The sequence below is a fragment of the Cervus canadensis genome, chromosome 24 (genome assembly GCF_019320065.1).
Source record: "Cervus canadensis isolate Bull #8, Minnesota chromosome 24, ASM1932006v1, whole genome shotgun sequence".
Lineage (NCBI taxonomy): Eukaryota > Metazoa > Chordata > Mammalia > Artiodactyla > Cervidae > Cervus > Cervus canadensis.
In genome coordinates, this window is record NC_057409.1 from 36,539,516 (window position 1) to 36,558,849 (window position 19,334).

General features: G+C 40.0%; 1 protein-coding gene across 15 annotated transcripts in view; it reads right to left on the bottom strand.

Moving 5' to 3' along the window:
• UNC80 (unc-80 homolog, NALCN channel complex subunit) overlaps positions 1-19,334 on the bottom strand; it is a 222,378-nt gene that overhangs the window by 31,550 nt on the left and 171,494 nt on the right. For 13 of the 15 annotated variants that reach the window (XM_043445612.1, XM_043445611.1, XM_043445610.1 and 10 more), the window contains 7 exons: positions 17,895-18,033; positions 16,615-16,711; positions 13,956-14,126; positions 10,377-10,469; positions 8,801-8,836; positions 7,106-7,324; positions 921-1,121 (listed from right to left, as the gene is read on the bottom strand). In XM_043445612.1, the coding sequence (XP_043301547.1) occupies positions 921-1,121; positions 7,106-7,324; positions 8,801-8,836; positions 10,377-10,469; positions 13,956-14,126; positions 16,615-16,711; positions 17,895-18,033 (956 nt within the window). The remainder of the gene's footprint in view (positions 1-920; positions 1,122-7,105; positions 7,325-8,800; positions 8,837-10,376; positions 10,470-13,955; positions 14,127-16,614; positions 16,712-17,894; positions 18,034-19,334) is intronic. The other 2 variants (XM_043445615.1, XM_043445620.1) reach the window with 2 other exon arrangements.

Consider the following 19,334-nt stretch of genomic DNA (forward strand, 5'->3'; position numbering starts at 1 on the left):
AGGCAACCATCATCATGGTAGAAAAGAATATAGTATCAAACTGTTAAACATTTATTAGAATAAAATGTTTCAATTTCTTTTTAATAAATTCAACAGTTTCAGATGACTGCATAAATGAAGAAAAACACAGGCTAAAACCTGGAAAAGTTCTGGCACATTGAGTGATAAGTGCTACAAATTCTTGGGCAAGAGTTGCATTGATTTGGGCTTAGTTTAACAGGACAGAAAATAGTCTCACCGAAACTTCAAATTTCCAATCTACTGGGTTTATTAGCATTTCTTAATTGATTTGTTTGCCCACTGCAGCTATAGATTTCCAGATTGGGTTCAGATCTCCAGGTAGATGGGTTCAGAGACAACTGCTCATAGACAGGCTACCAAACAATACTTCAGGCCCCAGAATGGAGATCAAGTGATAACAACATTGATTTAGTACCATCTGAATTAGGTACTTGTTATCAACCCTGAGATCTCTTTAGATGGTGCTTTACTGATTATTGTAAAGCTTGTCATTTCTCTAAAGTGATACCTAAAATATTATGTTAAACATGCAGTTTTTGAACATCAAGTTAATTTTTCTTCTGTCCTTAGTTGTTTAATTTATAAGGCATATCCTGCCTTATTTGAAAAGGAATTGAAGGATACACATTGAACTTTTTAGGTGTGTCAGATAAGGAACATGATAGCTAAGAAACAAATAGATTTTTAAGATAGATATGTACTTTTGAAGAATATGTTATTTCCTCAAAAATACAGACCCGGCTACTTATGCATTCATATCCTGATTAGCTCTGCACATGTAACCAACAGAACACTTTTGAGCCATTCCTTCAACTCTGGATTGGTTCACCACCTTAAAAACTGACAGACTTGAAATCTGAGGCTTGCAATACCTGCAGTGGATTAGGAGGCCTCCTCACCTCAAAGTGGGCATCTTATGAATTTTGTTGAACATCCTATCCAATCTCTTTAAAATGAGGATAAGGGCCGGCCGCACTGCCTCAGCGCTCCAGTCGGTGATGGGGAGCATCTCCATGATGTAGCGTCGAAGCCCACGGCTCTCCATGGTCTGGGTGTCGTATGGGGCCAGCTTCAGAAGGGAGTGTGCGATTTCTGCCAACCTAAAACATTTTGTTTTGTGTTTAAAGAATAAGCTTAGAATGCCACCAACCATGGGAATTTTCCTCACACGGCATCACGCTAATCACCCTCCTTCCAATACACTGACTCCCTGAGCTATGAACATTCTAGCACATTTTCTTATATTATGTAAATAAACATTTTAAAAAATCCGGACAAAATTAGACCCATATATGTCTCTGAAGCCTTTCCTATTTGTCAGTTCCCCCTCTTCTACTCTTTTTTAGACATTCAGTAATTTATTTGTGGGAGAAATTCGCTTTCTGTCCTGTAGCATTCCCCACATACTGGATTTTCCTGACTGAGTCTCCATGGTGTCATTTAATTGATCCTATTTCTCCCGTATTTAATTCAATTGTTAGTTATATCTAGGAGCTAGATCAGATTAGATCTTGACTTCCTGGTATGTGTCCTTCACAGGCAATGCATACTTTCATTCGGAGGCATGTGATTCCTAGTTGTTACTCGATGATGTCAGCGGGCATCAGTGATCACTACACAGATTCATTAACTCATCAGAAGTAGTACAATGGTAGTACTGTATCATTCTTTTATTCGTATATTAACTATAACATGTTAATAAGAAGCTTCCTTTGTAAAAATTTATTTAATTGGAGGATAATTACTTTAACAATACTGTGATGGTTTTTTGCCACACATCAATATGAATCAGCCACGGGTATACATATGTCCCCCTCATCCTGAACCCCTCCTCCCACCTCCCTCCCCATCCTATCCCTCTGGGTTATCTCAGAGCACCGGCTTTGGGTGCCCTGCTTTATGCATCGAACTTGCACTGGTCATCTATTTTACATATTTTAAGTATTTTACATACTCCAAGAGAGACAGGATAAGTGCTTAAAAGATCTACAGTTTAAGAATGGCCCACGTGATTCTGATAGGCACTCTGGTATAGGAATCAGAGCTAAGCCCCTGCCTTCAAAACATGGAGTGCTCCACAACTGTATCCATTTGACTAGTGCCAGGGATGGAGGATTTATCACTGTTCCACAAGGCAGCTCATTCCATCTTTGGAGGTCCATACTGTGGAAAGCTCTCCTCATATTAGGTTCCCAAATTCTCTCAAATTTTTCCTATGAGGCCTCATCTGGAAGCATGAATTCAGTATAACCAAACATCCATGGCAACACTATCATTCCCACTCATCCTTTCTCCAGACTGAATGTACACATTGTCCTTCTGGGAATTTTGTGTGAGTGAGAATGTTTTAAAAGAAATTATCTTAAACAGCCTTCACACTCTTTTGTTTATCTCTTTCTCACAGATGTGTCACACAGAAAATAATTCTTTACTTTTCAGGTTGTCTCACAGACAGGTAAGGGTAGATCAGTATACATGCATTTCCTTTCCCTTGTTATTTTGTGTTTTGTTTGCTCAGTCATGTCCAACTCTTCATGACCCCATGAGCTGTAGCCCACCAGGATCCTATGTCCATGGGGATTTCCCAGGTAAGAATACTGGAGAGAGTTCCCATTCCCTTCTCCAGGGGGTCGTCCTGACCCAGGGATTGAACCCAGGCCTCCTGAATTGGCAGGTGGATTCTTTACCATCTGAGCCACCTGGGAAGCATTATTTTAGAGGCAACCTTAAGAAATGCAGGAGAAAATACTGGTCTATTCCAAACTTGAACACAATGCTTAGAGTTGAATTTGAGTCATGTAATGGATTATTTATTGAAGTTCTCTCATCCCTGTTCAGTTTAGTTCCTCAGTTATGTCCAATTGTTTGTGACCCCATAGACTGCAGCACACCAGGCTTCCCTGTCCATCACCAACTCCCGGAGTTTACTCAAACTCATGTCCATCTAGTAGGTGATGCCATCCAACCATCTCATCCTCTGTTGTCCCCTTTTCCTGCCTTCAATCTTTCCCAGCATCAGAGTCTTTCCTAAGAAGTCAGTTCTTCAAATCAGGTGGCCAAAGTACTGAAGTTTCAACTTCAGCATCAGCCCTTCCAATGAATATTCAGGACTAATTTCCTTTAGGATGGACTGGTTGGATCTCCTTGCAGTTCAAGGGATTCTCAAGAGTCTTCTCCAACACCACAGTTCAAAAGCATCAATTCTTTGGCACTCAGCTTCTTTTATGGTCCAACTCTCACATCCATACATGACTACTGGAAAAACCATAGCTTTGAGGAGACGGATCTTTGTTGGCTAAGTAATACCTCTGCTTTTTAATATGCTGTCTAGGTTGGTAATACCTTTTCTTCCAATGAGCAAGCGTTTTTTAATTTCATGGCTGCATTCACCATCTGCAGTGATTTTGGAGCCCCCAAAATGCTCATCCCTGGGCTGTTACAACATGAATATGTTTCAGCATAAAACAAAAATTTCCTTTAATACAGGGTTTGCTGTACTATTGCATGAATAATCTTGAGAACCTAAGATAGAGAAGGAGGGGGAGAAAGGGAAAGTTGGAGAGAGGGGGAAGGGGAGGGGAGGAAGCAGAGAGAGAGAGAGAGAGAGGGAGGAAAAATGCGTTTGCAGAGCTTACTGTTCTCTGTTCCACTGCTTAAGCAGCTTTGGTCTGAGAAAATGAGGCAATAAATTCCCTTGGGGTAGAAACTATTCAATCAAGAATGTTTTTCTTGAGAGCCTTGCAATCAATCATATATTCTGCAAATGCAGGGGTACAGATCATCTCAACACTCCTCTTGACTCTGATTCAAATCAAGTACTTCTTGCAAATATATCCTCTTTTATATCATCCCATTTCTTTTTTTCTTTAAATCTACCCTCTCTCCTTGGTTGATACTATCCATTCTTTTAAATTTATGTACTACCTATACGTCCCCAGTTCTAGAACTTATATAGTGAGCTCTGACTTACACATACATCCAAATGTATTCTTTATTTATAAAAGAAGGCCTTCATTATATACTTTGATTGGTATAAGGTCAAAGCATGTGGAACTATCACTACTTAGAAAACTCTGGCCAGAGAACAAGGAAGGTCCATTTTTATTGAAAATTTGTTATGAGAAATTGCATGATTAGAAGGCATTTAGTCTAAATATTCCCTGCTAGTAAAAGTTTTGCTTACATTTCTCTAGATTCAGGCCATGAAATAATGGTGCCCTAGAATGACCTTATGCTGGCTCCATACAGTTGACTCTTGCTGAATTGCATGATGACATTATGCAACTCTCAGCACTGACAGGCATCCAGTCCCAGGAAGATGGTCCTTTATCTACTGTGGGATGTTGTTAAGGATGGTGTCTGTCACACTACTCTTTCCTTTTACCATACATCAACAATAAATACTTCTTGTTCTTCATATTTAAAAAGGTGGTGTTTTACCAAGAAACTAGTTGTTTTTATCTTATTGACACTATTATCTTACGATTGGTCATGTCTCCCTATTGACAGCACAAAGTCAAATTTATAGCTCATGAGTAGCATCTAATATGATAAAATCACAGATTTGCCATGTTAAAAAAATTATTTCGCTGCTAAGTTTTCACATCGTTCTGACTCTCTAATTTGTAAACTGTGTCCTTTTGCATCATATGATTTTCTAAGTTGCCTCAAGTACTTGGTAAAATAATAAACTAAACACTCACATGAGATAGATAGTACTTGCAACTCAGCAGTCTGCATTCTTATGTGTGTCTCAGTATTGGACTGCGATCCTGTTAAGACAAGGGCTTTATTTTACATCCCCAGTGTCTAGGATAGTGCTTGGATCTTTCTCATCGGCATTGGTATCTATTGATCCCTAGGTCTGTGCCAGGCATGAAGCTGTTTGCCTTTCTCAAGCTCATTTAATCTTTAACAGGGTTTGACCTCTAGAGGGAGCTCCAGGCCTCTCTGACTCATGATCTCCCCTTCCTCCAAATGCCTTAAGGAATCCAGATACAGACCATCAGGTTACAGGACAAGTTACTCACTCATTGTTATGACCTCACTCTCCAGCTTTTGTCTCCCTCCTCTCTTTCTTCATTTACTCTCCTATCTTTTAGGAATCTTTTCCCACAAAATGTCTGTTGATAGTAGCGTATCTCTGACTCTGGAAATATGACGTGGAATAACTTAGGTCAGCTAGCCATGATCACTTCATGGCAAATAGATGGGGAAAAAGTAGAAACAGTGACAGATTTTATTTTCTTGGGCTCCAAAATCACTATGGATGGTGACTGTAGCCACAATAGTAAAAGACACTTACTCCTTGGAAGAAAAGCTATGACAAAACTAGACAGCATATTAAAAAGCAGAGATATCACTTTGCTGACAAAGGTCCATATAGTCAAAGCTATGGTTTTCCAGCAGTCATGTATGGATGTGAGAGTTGGACCATAAAGAAGGCTGAGTGCCAAAGAATTTATGATTTCGAATTGTAGTGCTGGAAAAGACTCTTTAGAGTCCCTTGGACAGCAAGGAGATCAAACCAGTCAATCCTAAAGGAAATCAACCCTGGTTATTCACTGGAAGGACTGTTGCTGAAACCCCAAAACTTTGGCCACCTAATGAGAAGAGCTGACTTATTGGAAAAGACCTTGATGCTAGGAAAGATTGAAGCCAGGAGGAGCAAGGGATGACAGAGGATGAGAGATGGCATCACCGACTCAATGGACATGAGTTTGAGCAAACTCTGGGAGATAGTGAAGGACAGGGAAGACTGGGTGCTGCCATCCATGGGGTCACAAAGAGTTGGAAATGACTTAGTGACTGAACAACAAGCCATGATCAATAGGAAAGGAGGGGAGATGGCCTGACTGAAGCATTGAGTTACTATGGCAACAGGAGCTTAACACTCCAAACTTTCTTCCCCTTTCCCAGTGTTGGAGCTGAAATTCTTAGTGTAAAATAAGCTCTTCCCATCACAGCGCAGTGGGGAGTGTGAACACATGTGATGCTATGGAGTTCTGGGTGTGCGCCAACAACTCAGAGAGTGTGAAATCAGTCTGAAGGAGAAAGAGCCTGTGTTCTTCATACATTTCTCATTTTCCCTCACTTAGTACTTTCTAAATTTTTCAAGGGATAATTTTAGGGAGAAAAATGAGGCGATAATCAGGAAATTGGTGTGTTTTGCCAAATTGCAATGTTATTTCTGAAAGGCTAGAACCTAAGCCTACCTTTAGCTTTATAGATCTACTAAACTCTTCAAGGGAATATTCAGTTACCCATGGAATTTTCCTTTCCAGGAATTTTTATAATCCTTTACAAACTGTTATAAATCAAAATAGAAGATCCCCTGGAATCATGTTCCTCTGAAGAACCTGAAAATACAGACACAGGCTTTATAGTCTGAGTAACAAGTAAAATGACATTTCCCTAGGATGAAGGAAATATGAGTGCACAGAGATGTAATTCTGGGGTCTCTCTCTGATACACCAGGAGTACAAATTTTTACATGGTGACTGGCCTCAACTAGTGCAGAATTTTTACCAGGACATTTTTGAAATACTGGAAGGCTACCATGCACAATGTGTATAAAAGGAATCTCAGACTGAACCAAAGTGTGCTTCTGAGTTAAAACTGCTCCTTCGCTGTAGGCCCATCACTGAGTCCTCAGATATTGTGGGAGCAGAGCAAGTTCTGGGGCAGAAAGCAGCTGTGCACTTTTTGTGCAGTTTAAGAGACAGGAGACACTGGATTCTTAAGAAAAATTAGAACTGGGGCAGTCAAGAGTACTTGGAGGAACGTTACTTCTATAAGAACTCAGGTGACACAAGATCCCTTTCATTCTCTTATTGAGAAGCAAATATCCACTGGGCTTCTCTGACTTTAAGAATATCTTCCCCCTGTCCACACCAAGATCCTTTTCCATGGATTTGACATCCATTTTCCCAGAGGGCTCCATCTGTCATGTATCCAAACCAAATCAATTTCAACCAGTCACAAGTTTTGATCCTGCCCCGTCTCAATCACCTTGCACACCGCCCCCACCCCCCACCTGCCCTGGCGGTGTGCACACTCAGGGGCGAGAAAAGGAGGACGGTACCTCATGTGAGACTTCACATCCAGCAGCTCCAAGGCCGTGACCCGAGGCTCGCCGGCCAGGTTTTGCAAGATCTTCAGCCTGGGCCCGCAGTGCTTGTAGAACTCTGTGCAGATGTTCAGCAGAGACTCCCGAGGCCGCCTGAACTCCTCCCGAGCGATCCGTTCGTCCAGCTCCTCCCTGGGAAGGCCCTGCCCTTCCTCCAGTAAGTGCAGGTTTTCTCTGGGGAAATTATAAAATTATTATTAAAAATTATGGCAATAAAAATTATTAACTGGGGGTCTGGGAAGGTATGTGTGGTGGGCAGCTGTGAAAGAAGGGTATCATGTTGAAGAAAAACATGATGTGGTCCCCAAACTTTTTGGCACCAGGATCCGGTTTCATGGAAGGCAATTTTTCCACAGACAGGGTGGGAAGGGAATGGTTTGGGTATGATTCAGGCACACTGCATTTATTATGCACTTTATTTCTATTATTTTTACATCAGCTTCACCTCAGATCATCAGGCATTAGATCCCAGAGTCTGGGGACTCCTGCCTTATATTATATCCAAGTTAATGAAGCAGGGCCAATAAGCCAAGGCCTATTAGGGCAGGGCCAAGGAGAAACTCATTGGAAAAATAAAGAAAGTCCATCATCCTAGAAGAGACTATCACCCCAAACTGTAGTGACTTTACATTAGTCACTTCCTGAGGATTTATGCGGAATTAGGATGCCACGCATGAATGAAATGAAACCTGATGGAACCATACCCCAGCTCACAAGGCAAATCATCAGAAGATGATAGAATTATTAAATAGTACAAAATTAGAGTTGTCTTCCTAGAGGGCTGGGATGGAGTGAGGTGGGAGGTAGGCTCAAGACGGAGGGGACATATGTATACCTATGGCTGATTCATATTGATGTATAGCAGAAGCCAACACAATAATTAATATCCTCCAATTAAAATAAATTTTAAAAAGAGTAAAAAATAAAATAAAAAATTAAATTTAAAAAAGAATAAAATATGTAGGAGATTCTACCCCCCAAAGTATATTTTAATTCATGATTTTAAAAAATGTATTACTTAATGTGGCTCATGGTTAAAAAAGTTTAAAACTCACTACCCTCTAGTGTTGTAAGGCTTTCCTTGATTTAAGCGGGCAATCTAGGATGAAGGATATGCTTTAATGGGTTGTGAATTTTACTTTTATCATGTAGGAAAAGATTTTAAAAAGACATAATAACTATTAAGCAAATGAGAAAGAACTTCCCTCTCAAAAGAAAGAAGTGTGAACAAAGGCAATGTCCTGGAGAAGCCAGAGGCCATTTGGGGAAGACAGTCAAATAATAAGTAATTGCCCAATGGGATCTAGCCATTACATGGTTGCTTATAATTGCAAACTATTGGAAACAGCTTAAATAGCCCACAAATAGAGGCTTGATTAACAAATTAGAGTATATAGTTATAATCAGACATATCCAATCATTACACATGAAGGTAAGGCTCTACATTTACTGGCTTTGAAAGATGGGTGTGACATAGTGTTGCATTAAAAAAGGCAGGTTTCACAAAGAGAACCGTAGAAGACAATCTATTTACATATAATTATGTGACTGTGTATGTTTGTGTAAAAATAAACAATTGCTAAGATGTTTTCCAAAATATTAAAGGTGTTTATCTTTTTTTTAAAAAAAAGTTAGGTTGTCTTTCTGTACCTGATGAAGTGCAGTTTGGCGCCTTGTTCCTGGTACCTGAGAGTCAGAAAAACAGTCTGAGTCACTATCAGAGCAAGAACAGAGGCCCTGTGGTGGGTCCTCTTCAAGACTTTTCCTCATGAGGAGCCTTTGAAGCTACACATTTTGGTAAGCTCACCGTAACACATGTACTAATTCTAAAGCATAAAATCTTGATCTGTCATTCAGCTATCACAGATACTGCAGTAATAGCTGCCAGGAAAGCTGTTCCATTGCCAGATAATTTGTAGAAAGACAAATATTGTAAAAACACACCCAAACTCACAGAATGTGGTCTCATGAGGGACATTTTTGAAAACTTTAAAGGTAAGGTGAATCTACTTACAATTTTAACATCATGTGCTATATCTTAGGGGACCAGAGGGGAAATTATGGCTGACTTCCTTTCGGTTCTAGAGACTTCTCCTTTTATGAGTGATTGGCAATAGGACTTTAGAAGCCTTCTTTCTCTGTGTAACTTTCATCTAGCCTAGTTGAACATAGCTCAGTACGCTTAGAGAAACCCCTGTGGTTAGTTGCTCAGTCGTGTCTGACTCTTGGCAACCCCATGGACTGTAGCCTGCCAGGCTCCTCTGTCCATGGGGATTCTCCAGGCAAGGATACTGGAGTGGGTTGCCATGCCCTTCTACAGGGAGAGAAACCCCTAAGCATCACTTAAGTCATTACTCAAAACCCAAAGAATCATTTTTAGTTAATGTGAGACACTGAGGCCCAAGTCAACACTAGTTTGAAATCTATTTCATTTTTAACATAAGCATATGATGAGCAGGGAATTTACATAAATAATGATACACACTTTAAAATGTGCTTCAGAGAGACTAGAAAATTATTTCGTTTTTCCTTATGATCATTGCACTAACTAGTCCACACTGGGAAAAGAGAACTTTCTCTCAAACTGATGTTAGGTTTGCCCTGTCTTAAATTCTTCCTTGGAGGAAGAAGCAAATTGAACATTTCTTTCTGTCTCAGGGTATTTAGAGGTTAACCTACACAGAATGAAGCAGGTAAAGTATTAACTAGTCCAGCCAGTATCTTGAGTTACACTAAAACAAGGAAGATGATTAAGTCAACAACCGTGAAAGCACCATGTAGGGACCTAAGTCAAAGTTTGGATGAAATGTCTGCAGAAAATCTGTCCACATGAAAGAAAGTTGACTCTGCACAACTGACCTGGAAAGAGAAACCACCTCTTGATTATTATTGTTTCATCTGTGTCCAACAAAAAGGCAAATGAAACAACAGTGGAATAGTTCAAAGACCACCCAGGAGGCAGAGAACATCTTGCATGTTCACACAAACAAAGGAACGCCATTTTTTAAAGATGTCTTATTTCTCTTCATTTATGACGGTGACACTTTTTAAAAATGGCCTCAGATTTTTCAGGTAACTCTAAACTCTCACCTTCTTTTCTTTTCTTTGGAGAATCTCACCCTCAGTATTGATATTGACTAGTGTCAGGATTCTTTTCATTCCCAATGGCTGAGATTCAGGTTGTATGAAATTGAGAGACCACAGAAGCATAAGGCCAGGGAGTTACCTGGTATTCACCCCAGAGGACATGGTGTGGTTGGCTGTGGTGGCCCCTTTATGCCCTTGGTCACACCTGCTCATCTGGGGGGCCGTCATGGGCCTGCAACAATGACAGTAACAAAACAACACAAGTGGAGACACTTATGAAATCCTCAAGTTATTGCAGCTCATACAGATTTTAAGTCAGTTTTAGAGTCTTATAAAGACTTTGGGCTTTTCTGTCATACTCTGGTGCTGTCTTTGTTCCGGGAGGCACGTAAAAGGGAATACCAATTCCCAAAGGTCTATCAATGAGATTTAAGGTTTTTTGTTTCTTGGTCCTGAGTAATGGACTAGGACTCCAAACCAGACATTTATGAAATCAGACTTATAAGTCTGTTTTGATGAAGTGAAAGTTAAGAATTCATTTTTCAAATCTACAGGTACCAGGAAGTTAGCCATTCTAGACAGTAGGTTAAAAAAAAGGGATGCACATATCATTTAGGCCAACTACTCCATAATCGACCACTCGATTTTTCTGCAAAACTATCAGAGAAGCAAAGAACCTTTCTAGTGAACCTTTCTAGTCTTACACCTAAGACTACCCAGGGACGTGAGTAAATGAATCTCTATTTAAGTCAATAATTTTGATGCTAAGAAATAGATAAGAATCATCTCATTTTATATCTTCTCTTTGAGTATTAGGTTAGCTGCCTCTGTGTCATTTGTGACATGGAAGGGAAGATAAGGCTTTTTAAAGCAATTGCTTATATAAACTCTTTAAGGCTTGCTTTTATTATGCTCAATTTCTACATGCTGGCTGTGGTTGGCAACTGAACCTTTAATGATAACACCAGACTGTCTCCCTCTGTGCCTTTGCTATAGTGGGCAGAATTTAAAGCTGGCCCCAAGACCTTCCTCCTGCCCTGGTGTTTTTCTCATGATTACGGTACATTACATGGCAAGAGGGGGATGATCTGCGTAGGCCTAATCTTACCGTGCGTGCTTAGTCATGTCCAACTCTTTACAACCCCATGGACTGTAGCCCGCCAGGCTCCTCTGTCCATGGGATCCTCCAGGCAAAAATACTGGAGTGGGTTGCCATGTCCTCCTCCAAGGGATCTTCCTAACCCAGGAACTGAACCTGTGTTTCCTGTGTCTCCAGCATGGCAGGCAGATTTGTTACAATGAGTCACAGGCCAGTACTTAAAAGGCAGAAAGTTTTCTCTTGCTAGGGGCAGAGAGATTTGAAGCCTAAGAAGGACTCAAGGGCACCATTGTCAGCTGGAGGATTGGAGGTTCTGGGTGAGAAGGGAAATCGGTGTCTTCTAAGCAGAGAGTGGCCCCTGGCTGAGGTCAGAAAGGAAAAGGGACCTCCAACCCAAAGCTTCCTGGTGCTGGATTCTGCCAAAATCCTTCAAGAGCTTAGAAATGGATTTTCCCCCAGAACCTTCCGATAAGAGGCCAGACTAACTTACATCTTGATTTTGGCCTTGGGAGACCCTAAGCAGAATAATCAGCTGAGCTTGCCCAGGTTTCTGACCTACAGAGCCATGCCATGTGATATTATTTGTCTTAAGCCTCTGAGGTCGTGGCAACATGTTATGCAACAATGGAAAACTAACACTGATACACTTGTAATATACTTGTTTATGTGTTACTATCTATAGAACTGTTGTTGTTTTTTCATGAGCTACATAAATTAAGACTGTAAATGTGAAATGATATTCTTCTTATTAAATATTTGCTTTCTGTAAAAACAATGAAGCCAGTTTAGTTGTGAATAATTATAACCAACCAGTGAGGCTAGTCATCCACTCCATCAAAAGAATATTAAGTACACTGGAATATTTAAGACCATGCAATTTTAAATATCAGAGCTCCATCGATAATTCTTTATGTAGTTTTGGTTAAGTCAATTTTGGATAAATTAATTGACTTATCCTTATAAAAAGGAATAGAAAGCATCATTGGGTATTATACAGAGCAAGAATCAAGTGGCACTTGGGGAAACTGACTTCTCTTTCCTCTAGTCTCAGGAAGGCACTCGTGACATACGCAGGTGGGTGCAGAAGGAAGAATATAAGTCGTGTATTTCTCCTTGGGATGTTCTTTCTCCTTGGACTTTCAGAAAACCATCATCAAAGCACTGGGGACCATTTCTCATGGGATGAGGCAATTTGTCATGGGTCCCTGTTTTATAGCATCCCATTTCCTCAGTTTAGATGCATGTGGGCATTTCAACAGATAGTTTACCCAAGACTTTGGGCTGTGTTCTTCTCTAGGCTGGCAATGCAGTGTAAGATTGGGAACTAAATGTGGATTGAACTTAATGAATGATAACCTCAAGCCCCCTCTCACTTGCTGCTGCTTGCTGGACTGAAAGATTTCAGTGAGTCCCTCCACTGATTGAGCAAGATGGGGCTGAAGAAGTTGGTACCTTTGATGGGAGTAAATCACAGAATTTTAGGCTAATGATATGGTCAAATGGGATGGAGGAACAAAGACACCAATGCAGAAAGAAGGCTTCCCCACCTCCACCCCTGGGGAGGAACATCTCCTCCCAGCTAATTATAGATGAAAATGGAAAAGGGAAGTCAGTCACTATGTAGTTTTCTGCATCTACCATTCCCACTCACCTTATCTTTTGTACACAGACATCCCTCCTCCCCTACTACCCCAAACTCCACCCAGGCCTCATCAGCCCAGCCCTTCCGTGGGCCCAGGGTCACCCAGTTCTTCTGTTTCTGCACCCAAGAATCTTATGACAGGACTAAATTCTTGGAACTCTGCTTAGGGTGAACCCTGGTGTCAATCGACCTTTCCATTCCCAAATACCTCAGTCCCCTCTCTCAGAGCTTATGAGTCTTGTCCAATGGGGAATCTACCAGTTGAAGCATTAGAATAAAATTTTGTAGTTTATGTCTGTTATGTAGCTTCTGACATTATAGGACGAAAATCCCAACTCTTTACAAATAGGAAAATAATATAAATGCTTAGTTGAAATTGCTGACATTTCATGTCTTATAAAATAAGAGCTAATAAAAATGTGGATCACATTTTCACAGTCACTAAATTAGCCCTTTTATGAAAGATTTGTTTAGTACTGGGTTAAAACTGCCAGAGAAGCTCAGCAAGCTATGTGCAAATGTGTGTTTAGCAATAACAATACTACTACTAATTATTATTATCATTATTATTTATTATTCAGAGTATTTAGCACTATTTATCCAAACAACTCAGGGAATGTTTGCAGTTTTAGCCATAAAGGGCTGAGTTTGGGTACACGCTCAGTCGCTAAGTTGTGTCTGACTCTTTGCGACCCCGTGGACTGTAGCCCACCAGGCTCCTCTTTCCAAGGAGTTTCCCAGGCAAGAATACCAGAGTGGGTTGCCATTTCCTCCTCCAGGGGATCTTCCCCAACCCAGGGATCAAACCCGAGTCTCCTGTTTGGCAGACAGATTCTTTACCACTGAGCCACCTGGGAAACTCCCAAGTTTGGGTATAAACTGGGTTTTAGAGATTTTAGCCATCACTTTTTTTTTCTTCCTCTTTGTGGTGGATACAGGTTGTTTATGGCTGTGGACATCTCTGCCGACGGGATTACCTGGTGAGGACCTCCACGCTGTACAGAAGGGCCTGCAGGGAGGTGGCAAGAGCAGCCATAGCAGCGATCTCCTCCCGGGCAGCAGGTACCGTCTCCACCTGTGATGTCTGCCTCTTCAGCTTTTGTAGGTAACATGGCACTAAAGCTTCCAAGACCATCAGCATCTGAAGACTACAATCAACAGAAAGAAAACCAAAGCGAATTTTACATCCTATTTAATATTTTGGAGCATGGAGAAATGAGAAGCCTCTAGAGAGATGAAAAATATCTGAGTCCCCTTCCCACTCCACCCATGTCAAGAGTAATTAAAGCTGCTGGCAATATTGACTAACACTAATTAATGAATTAATCAAGCACCCAGTGGGTTTCCCAGGTGGTGCTAGTGGTAAAGAATCCGGCTGCCAATGCAGGAGACATAAGAGACATAGGTTCAATCCCTGGGTTGGGAAGATCCCCTGGAGTAGGAAACGGCAACCCACTCCAGTATTTTGCCTGGATGATTCCATGGACAGAGGAGCCTGGTGGGCTACAGTCCAAGGGATATAAGAGTTAACATATATACAATTGGTTGACAGCATAATATTGAATTGGTCAAAAAGTTTGTTTGGGCTTGTCTATAAACTCTTCCTTTTTGGCCAACCCAATAGAATGGTAATAGGTGGAGTTATTCAGTCGATGTAGAGAAATGAACCTCAGAAAACCATCAACAAAACTTTCATTTAGTAATTTGCCAAAAGTGATTTTCTAGCTGGAACAAATTTGAGACAAGATTAAACTCTTCTTTAGGAGGCTGACTTCCTAATCCTAAAGCTTAAGCATTTTTACAGCAAGAATCAGATCTGAAACAGTCATTGTGATGCAGGTCTGAAAAATGGCTACTTACTAGAATGAATCATTTAAAGTTCAGCTATATTTTGCTATTAAGAGACATGTTAAATATAAGTATACAGAAATGTTGAAGATGACAATAAAAGCAAACACCAAAAGAATGTTGATGTAACTATAATGTTAGACAAAACAGACTTTAAGGCAAATAGCATTCCTATAGTTAAAGATGGAAATTTCACAACTATAAAAAGACATATTACCAGATGTCAGGCTTATGATTGAGCTTGTTGTAAGATCAGTATAACATTGGTTCAAGGATAGACAAATAGATACATGAAATAGAATAAGTAATACAAAACAAATCTGCAGATACTTGATGTTTAACAAAAATGGCACTGCAATATGATGGAGAAAGTCTAGTCTTTTCTATAAATGGTGCTGGGTCTGTTGCCTATTAGATATCTCTACAGAAAAAAAACTTTGACCCTTACTTTACACCATACCAAAATTAATTCCAGGTGACTTGTTAACCTAAATGTAAACGTAAAGACAATGAAGCACCTGGCCTATAAGAGGTCACATTTGTAACCTTGGGTTAGCCAAGATTTCATAAGAGGACACAGAAGAACTAAAAATTAGGGAAAAGGTGATACGTTGGACTATATTAAAATGAAGAGCTCTGTTAATCAAAAGACAAACTTAGGGAAGTAAAATTATAAGTCACAGAGTAAAAGATATCATTTGAAATACATGTGGCCAGTGATGTGTTGGAAAGGCTAAATAACCAGTCAAGAAAGTCTACTGGGACTTCCCTGGCAGTCCAGCCCTGCCAAAGGGCAAGGGTTTGATCCCTGGTCAGGGAACCAAGATCCCACATGCCACAGGGTAGGGCCAAAAATAAAGAAAGGAAAGCCTACTGTATGCCTTTCTTTCCAACACCATGTTCAGTGATGTCATTCTGGTATTTTGTGTTTAGCAATGACTACATATTGGCAAAATGGCAAAGCTACAGAGATCTAGTCACTAAATGTCCACCAGCACACCACTCTATACAAGCTAAAGAGTACTTTATCAGACGCTGAAAAATTCTACATATCAAATAAAAATTATTGACTATCTCATTGAGAATTAAAAGGAAGAGGTTTCCTAATGTTACATAATTGAGGAGGAGGAGGAGGAAAGGCCAAAGAGTTGGTTAAGTCAGAATAACGGAACATTTTGAAAAAATGCAACTTAATTATTTTTAAGCATGTATAATAAAAGGGAAATATCCATAATTCATTTGAATTATTATCTCTGCCTTTAAAAGACCTATTTTAATAGAGAGATGAGACTGATTTTCACTTCACATATCATTTATACACACAAACATATATATATATAGGTATATATATAAATCAGAGGCAACATCCTAGAATTGGAACAACACTCTCCATGTGAGGCCTCTAGGCTCCCTGCTCTTGGAAAATGATTTATCTTCCTTCTCTTTGTGTGACAGACGTTCTTCTTTTTCCCCGAAAGGAGTTTTCTTAAATATATTAAATGTCTATTGAGAAATTAATAGCAAATCAAATTTCAATTACACATGAGGATAATATTTCCTAAACATCTAAGCTGCTGCATAAATTCTAAATTAGGGGATTTCAAATTGATAAAGATTTACTGTATTTTTCGTAACTGCTATGACAAGTTTCCTACATTTAGTTTTGCAAATGGACTTGCCAGAATGTTACAGGCTAATGTTAACAAACATAACCTTTGTATTCACTCAGCTTTATTTCCCTTGCCATATTTACTTATTACAAGGCACAGAGTAAAAGCCTGCAGTTACCTTCTGAATGATTCAGGAGCATATGCCACCACTGTAACACAGAGCTTAATGGCTTCACTTATAGAGAAGGTCAGGTCTTCGTTTCCATAGCAGAAATCTAAAGGGACAGAAGGTCAAGGCACACAATCAGAGTGGATTCTGTCAGGGATAAAGAGGAGCTTATCACTCCCAACATTTTCTCTCTAGTGATATTCTGTAGGTATTTCTTTATTAGACTTTATTTATACACTGTGAACACTCAATTTCCTCATCTTAAGGGACTAAAAATTTTATTCTATTTTTGAATAATCATATGACAAATAAAAGTGGTTTTTTTGGTAATTAAAAAACTCTCCTCTAATAGAATAGCAGGCTTCCCTGTCCATCACCAACTCCGGGAGCTTGCTCAAACTCATGTCCATCGAGTTGGTAATGCCATCCAACCATTTCATCCTCTGTTATCCCCCTTCTCCTCCTGCCCTCAATCTTTCCCAGCTTCAGGGTCTCTTCAAATGAGTCAGCTCTTTGCATCAGGTGGCCAAAGTATTGGAGTTTCAGCTTCAGCATCAGTCCTTCCAATGAATATTGAGGACTGATGTCCTTTAGGATGGACTGGTTGGATCTCCTTGCAGTCCAAGGGACTCTCAAGAGTTTTCTCCAACACCACAGTTCAAAAGCATCAATTCTTTGGTGCTCAGCCTTCTTTATGGTCCAACTCTCACATTCATACATGACTACTGGAAAAATCATAGCTTTGACTATACGGACCTTTGTTGGCAAAGTAATGTCTGTGCTTTTTAATATACTGTCTAGATTTGTCATAGCTTTCCTTCCAAGGAGCATGCGTCTTTTAATTTCATGGCTGCAATCACCATCCGCAGTGATTCTGGAGCCCAAGAAGATAAAATCTGTCACTGTTTTCACTTTTTCCCCTTCTATTTGCCATGAAGTGATGGGACTGGATGCCACGTTCTTAGGTTTTTTTAATGTTGAGTTTCAAGCCAGCTTTTGCACTATCCTTGTTCACCTTCATCAGGAGGCTCTTTAGTTCTTAATTTTCTGCCATATGCCATCTGCATATCTGAGGTTGTTGGTATTTCTCCCAGTTTTCATGGTAGAAAATCCTTAACACTTTAAGAATTACAAGAAATTTAAGAAACAGGGGATAGGAAAATGTATTCATTTAACTTATAGTAAGCCCCACTTATGTTGCTGTTTTGACTTAGTTCAAAATATTCAGTATAAAGTCACTAAAAATATGACAAAGAGAAATAGAATATCAAGGCAAAGTTTGCTTTTACCCAATGACTTAAGAGGTTTCTCAGCTTTGACCAGCTCTAAGATGTCCAGGATGTCAGTAGTCTCTCCCTCCAGGGACTGCAGCAAGTCAAACAGGCACTGGGCTGACACACCTTTGCTGGATCCAGTATTGGCAGCATCCTGCGTAAAGAAGAGTCATGGGCCATCACTGAGAAGTCTACAAATAACAAATGCTGCAGAGGGTGTGGAGAAAAGGGAACCCTTATACATTATTGGTGGGAATGTAAGTTGGGGTAGCCACCATGGAAGATAGTAGGGAAGTTTCTTAGAAAACTAAAAACAGGACTACTATATGACCCAGCAAACCCAGTCTTGGGCATATATCCAGAGAAAACTCTAATTCAAAAAGACACATGCACCCATATGTTCATAGCATCACTATTCACAGCAGCCAAAACAAGGAGACAACTTAACTGTCCACTGATAAGCAATATCCTGTGATAAACCATAATGGGAAAGAACATAGAAAGGATGCGTATTTACGTGAAACTGAATCACTCTGCCGTACAGCAGAAATTAACACAACATCATAAATCAGCTATACTTCAATTTAAAGAAACGCTATTTTAGTTTATTAACTCCTACCTCAGTACTAAATATGGTTTGATCAGGAATTCAAGTTTCATAAACACTGCCACTGATGACAATTATCCGGGTGGTATTCAGTTTACATAATTCTGCATCAACCATGCTACTGTATGATTTTGGAATGGAATGCCTGATTTTAAAGGATCTATTAAATGCTTGTTGTTCAGTCACTCAGTCATGTCTGACTCTTTGTGACCCATAGACTGCAGCACGCCAGGCCTCCCTGTCATTCACCACCTCCTGGAGTTTACTCAAACTCATGTCCATTGAGCTGGTGATGCCATCCAACCATCTCATCCTCTGTTGTACCCTTCTCCTCCTGCCTTCAATCTTTCCCAGCATCAGAGTCTTTTCAAATAAGTCAGTTCTTCGAATCAGGTGGCCAAAGTATTAGACTTTCAGCTTCAGCATCAGTCCTTCCAATGAATATTCAGGGTTGATTTCTTTTAGGATGGACTGGTTGGACGTCCTTGCAGTCCAAGGGACTCTCAAGAGTCTTCTCCAACAACACAGTTCAAAAGCATCAAGAGGAAAAGCTAATCCAGTACAAAAGAGATCTTTGTGGAAACTCTTGAAAATACAGAAATGTGAACTGCCAGAACAGTTTATGCCTGTGTTTCCTCCGGTCTTTGATAGTAGGACTCAGCATTTCCCTCCAAATTTCCATAATGGAATCAAATATGTTTGAGAAACAGAAGCTTATTTTGAAAACCCTGGGAGTTTTGTGGTTCGTATTTGATAATCTATTGAAATATCTCCAGGGTAGATACTTGCCATCTCTGTAAAATGGCTTTGATTCATTCATTAAAAACAACAAATTCTCATTAAATTCC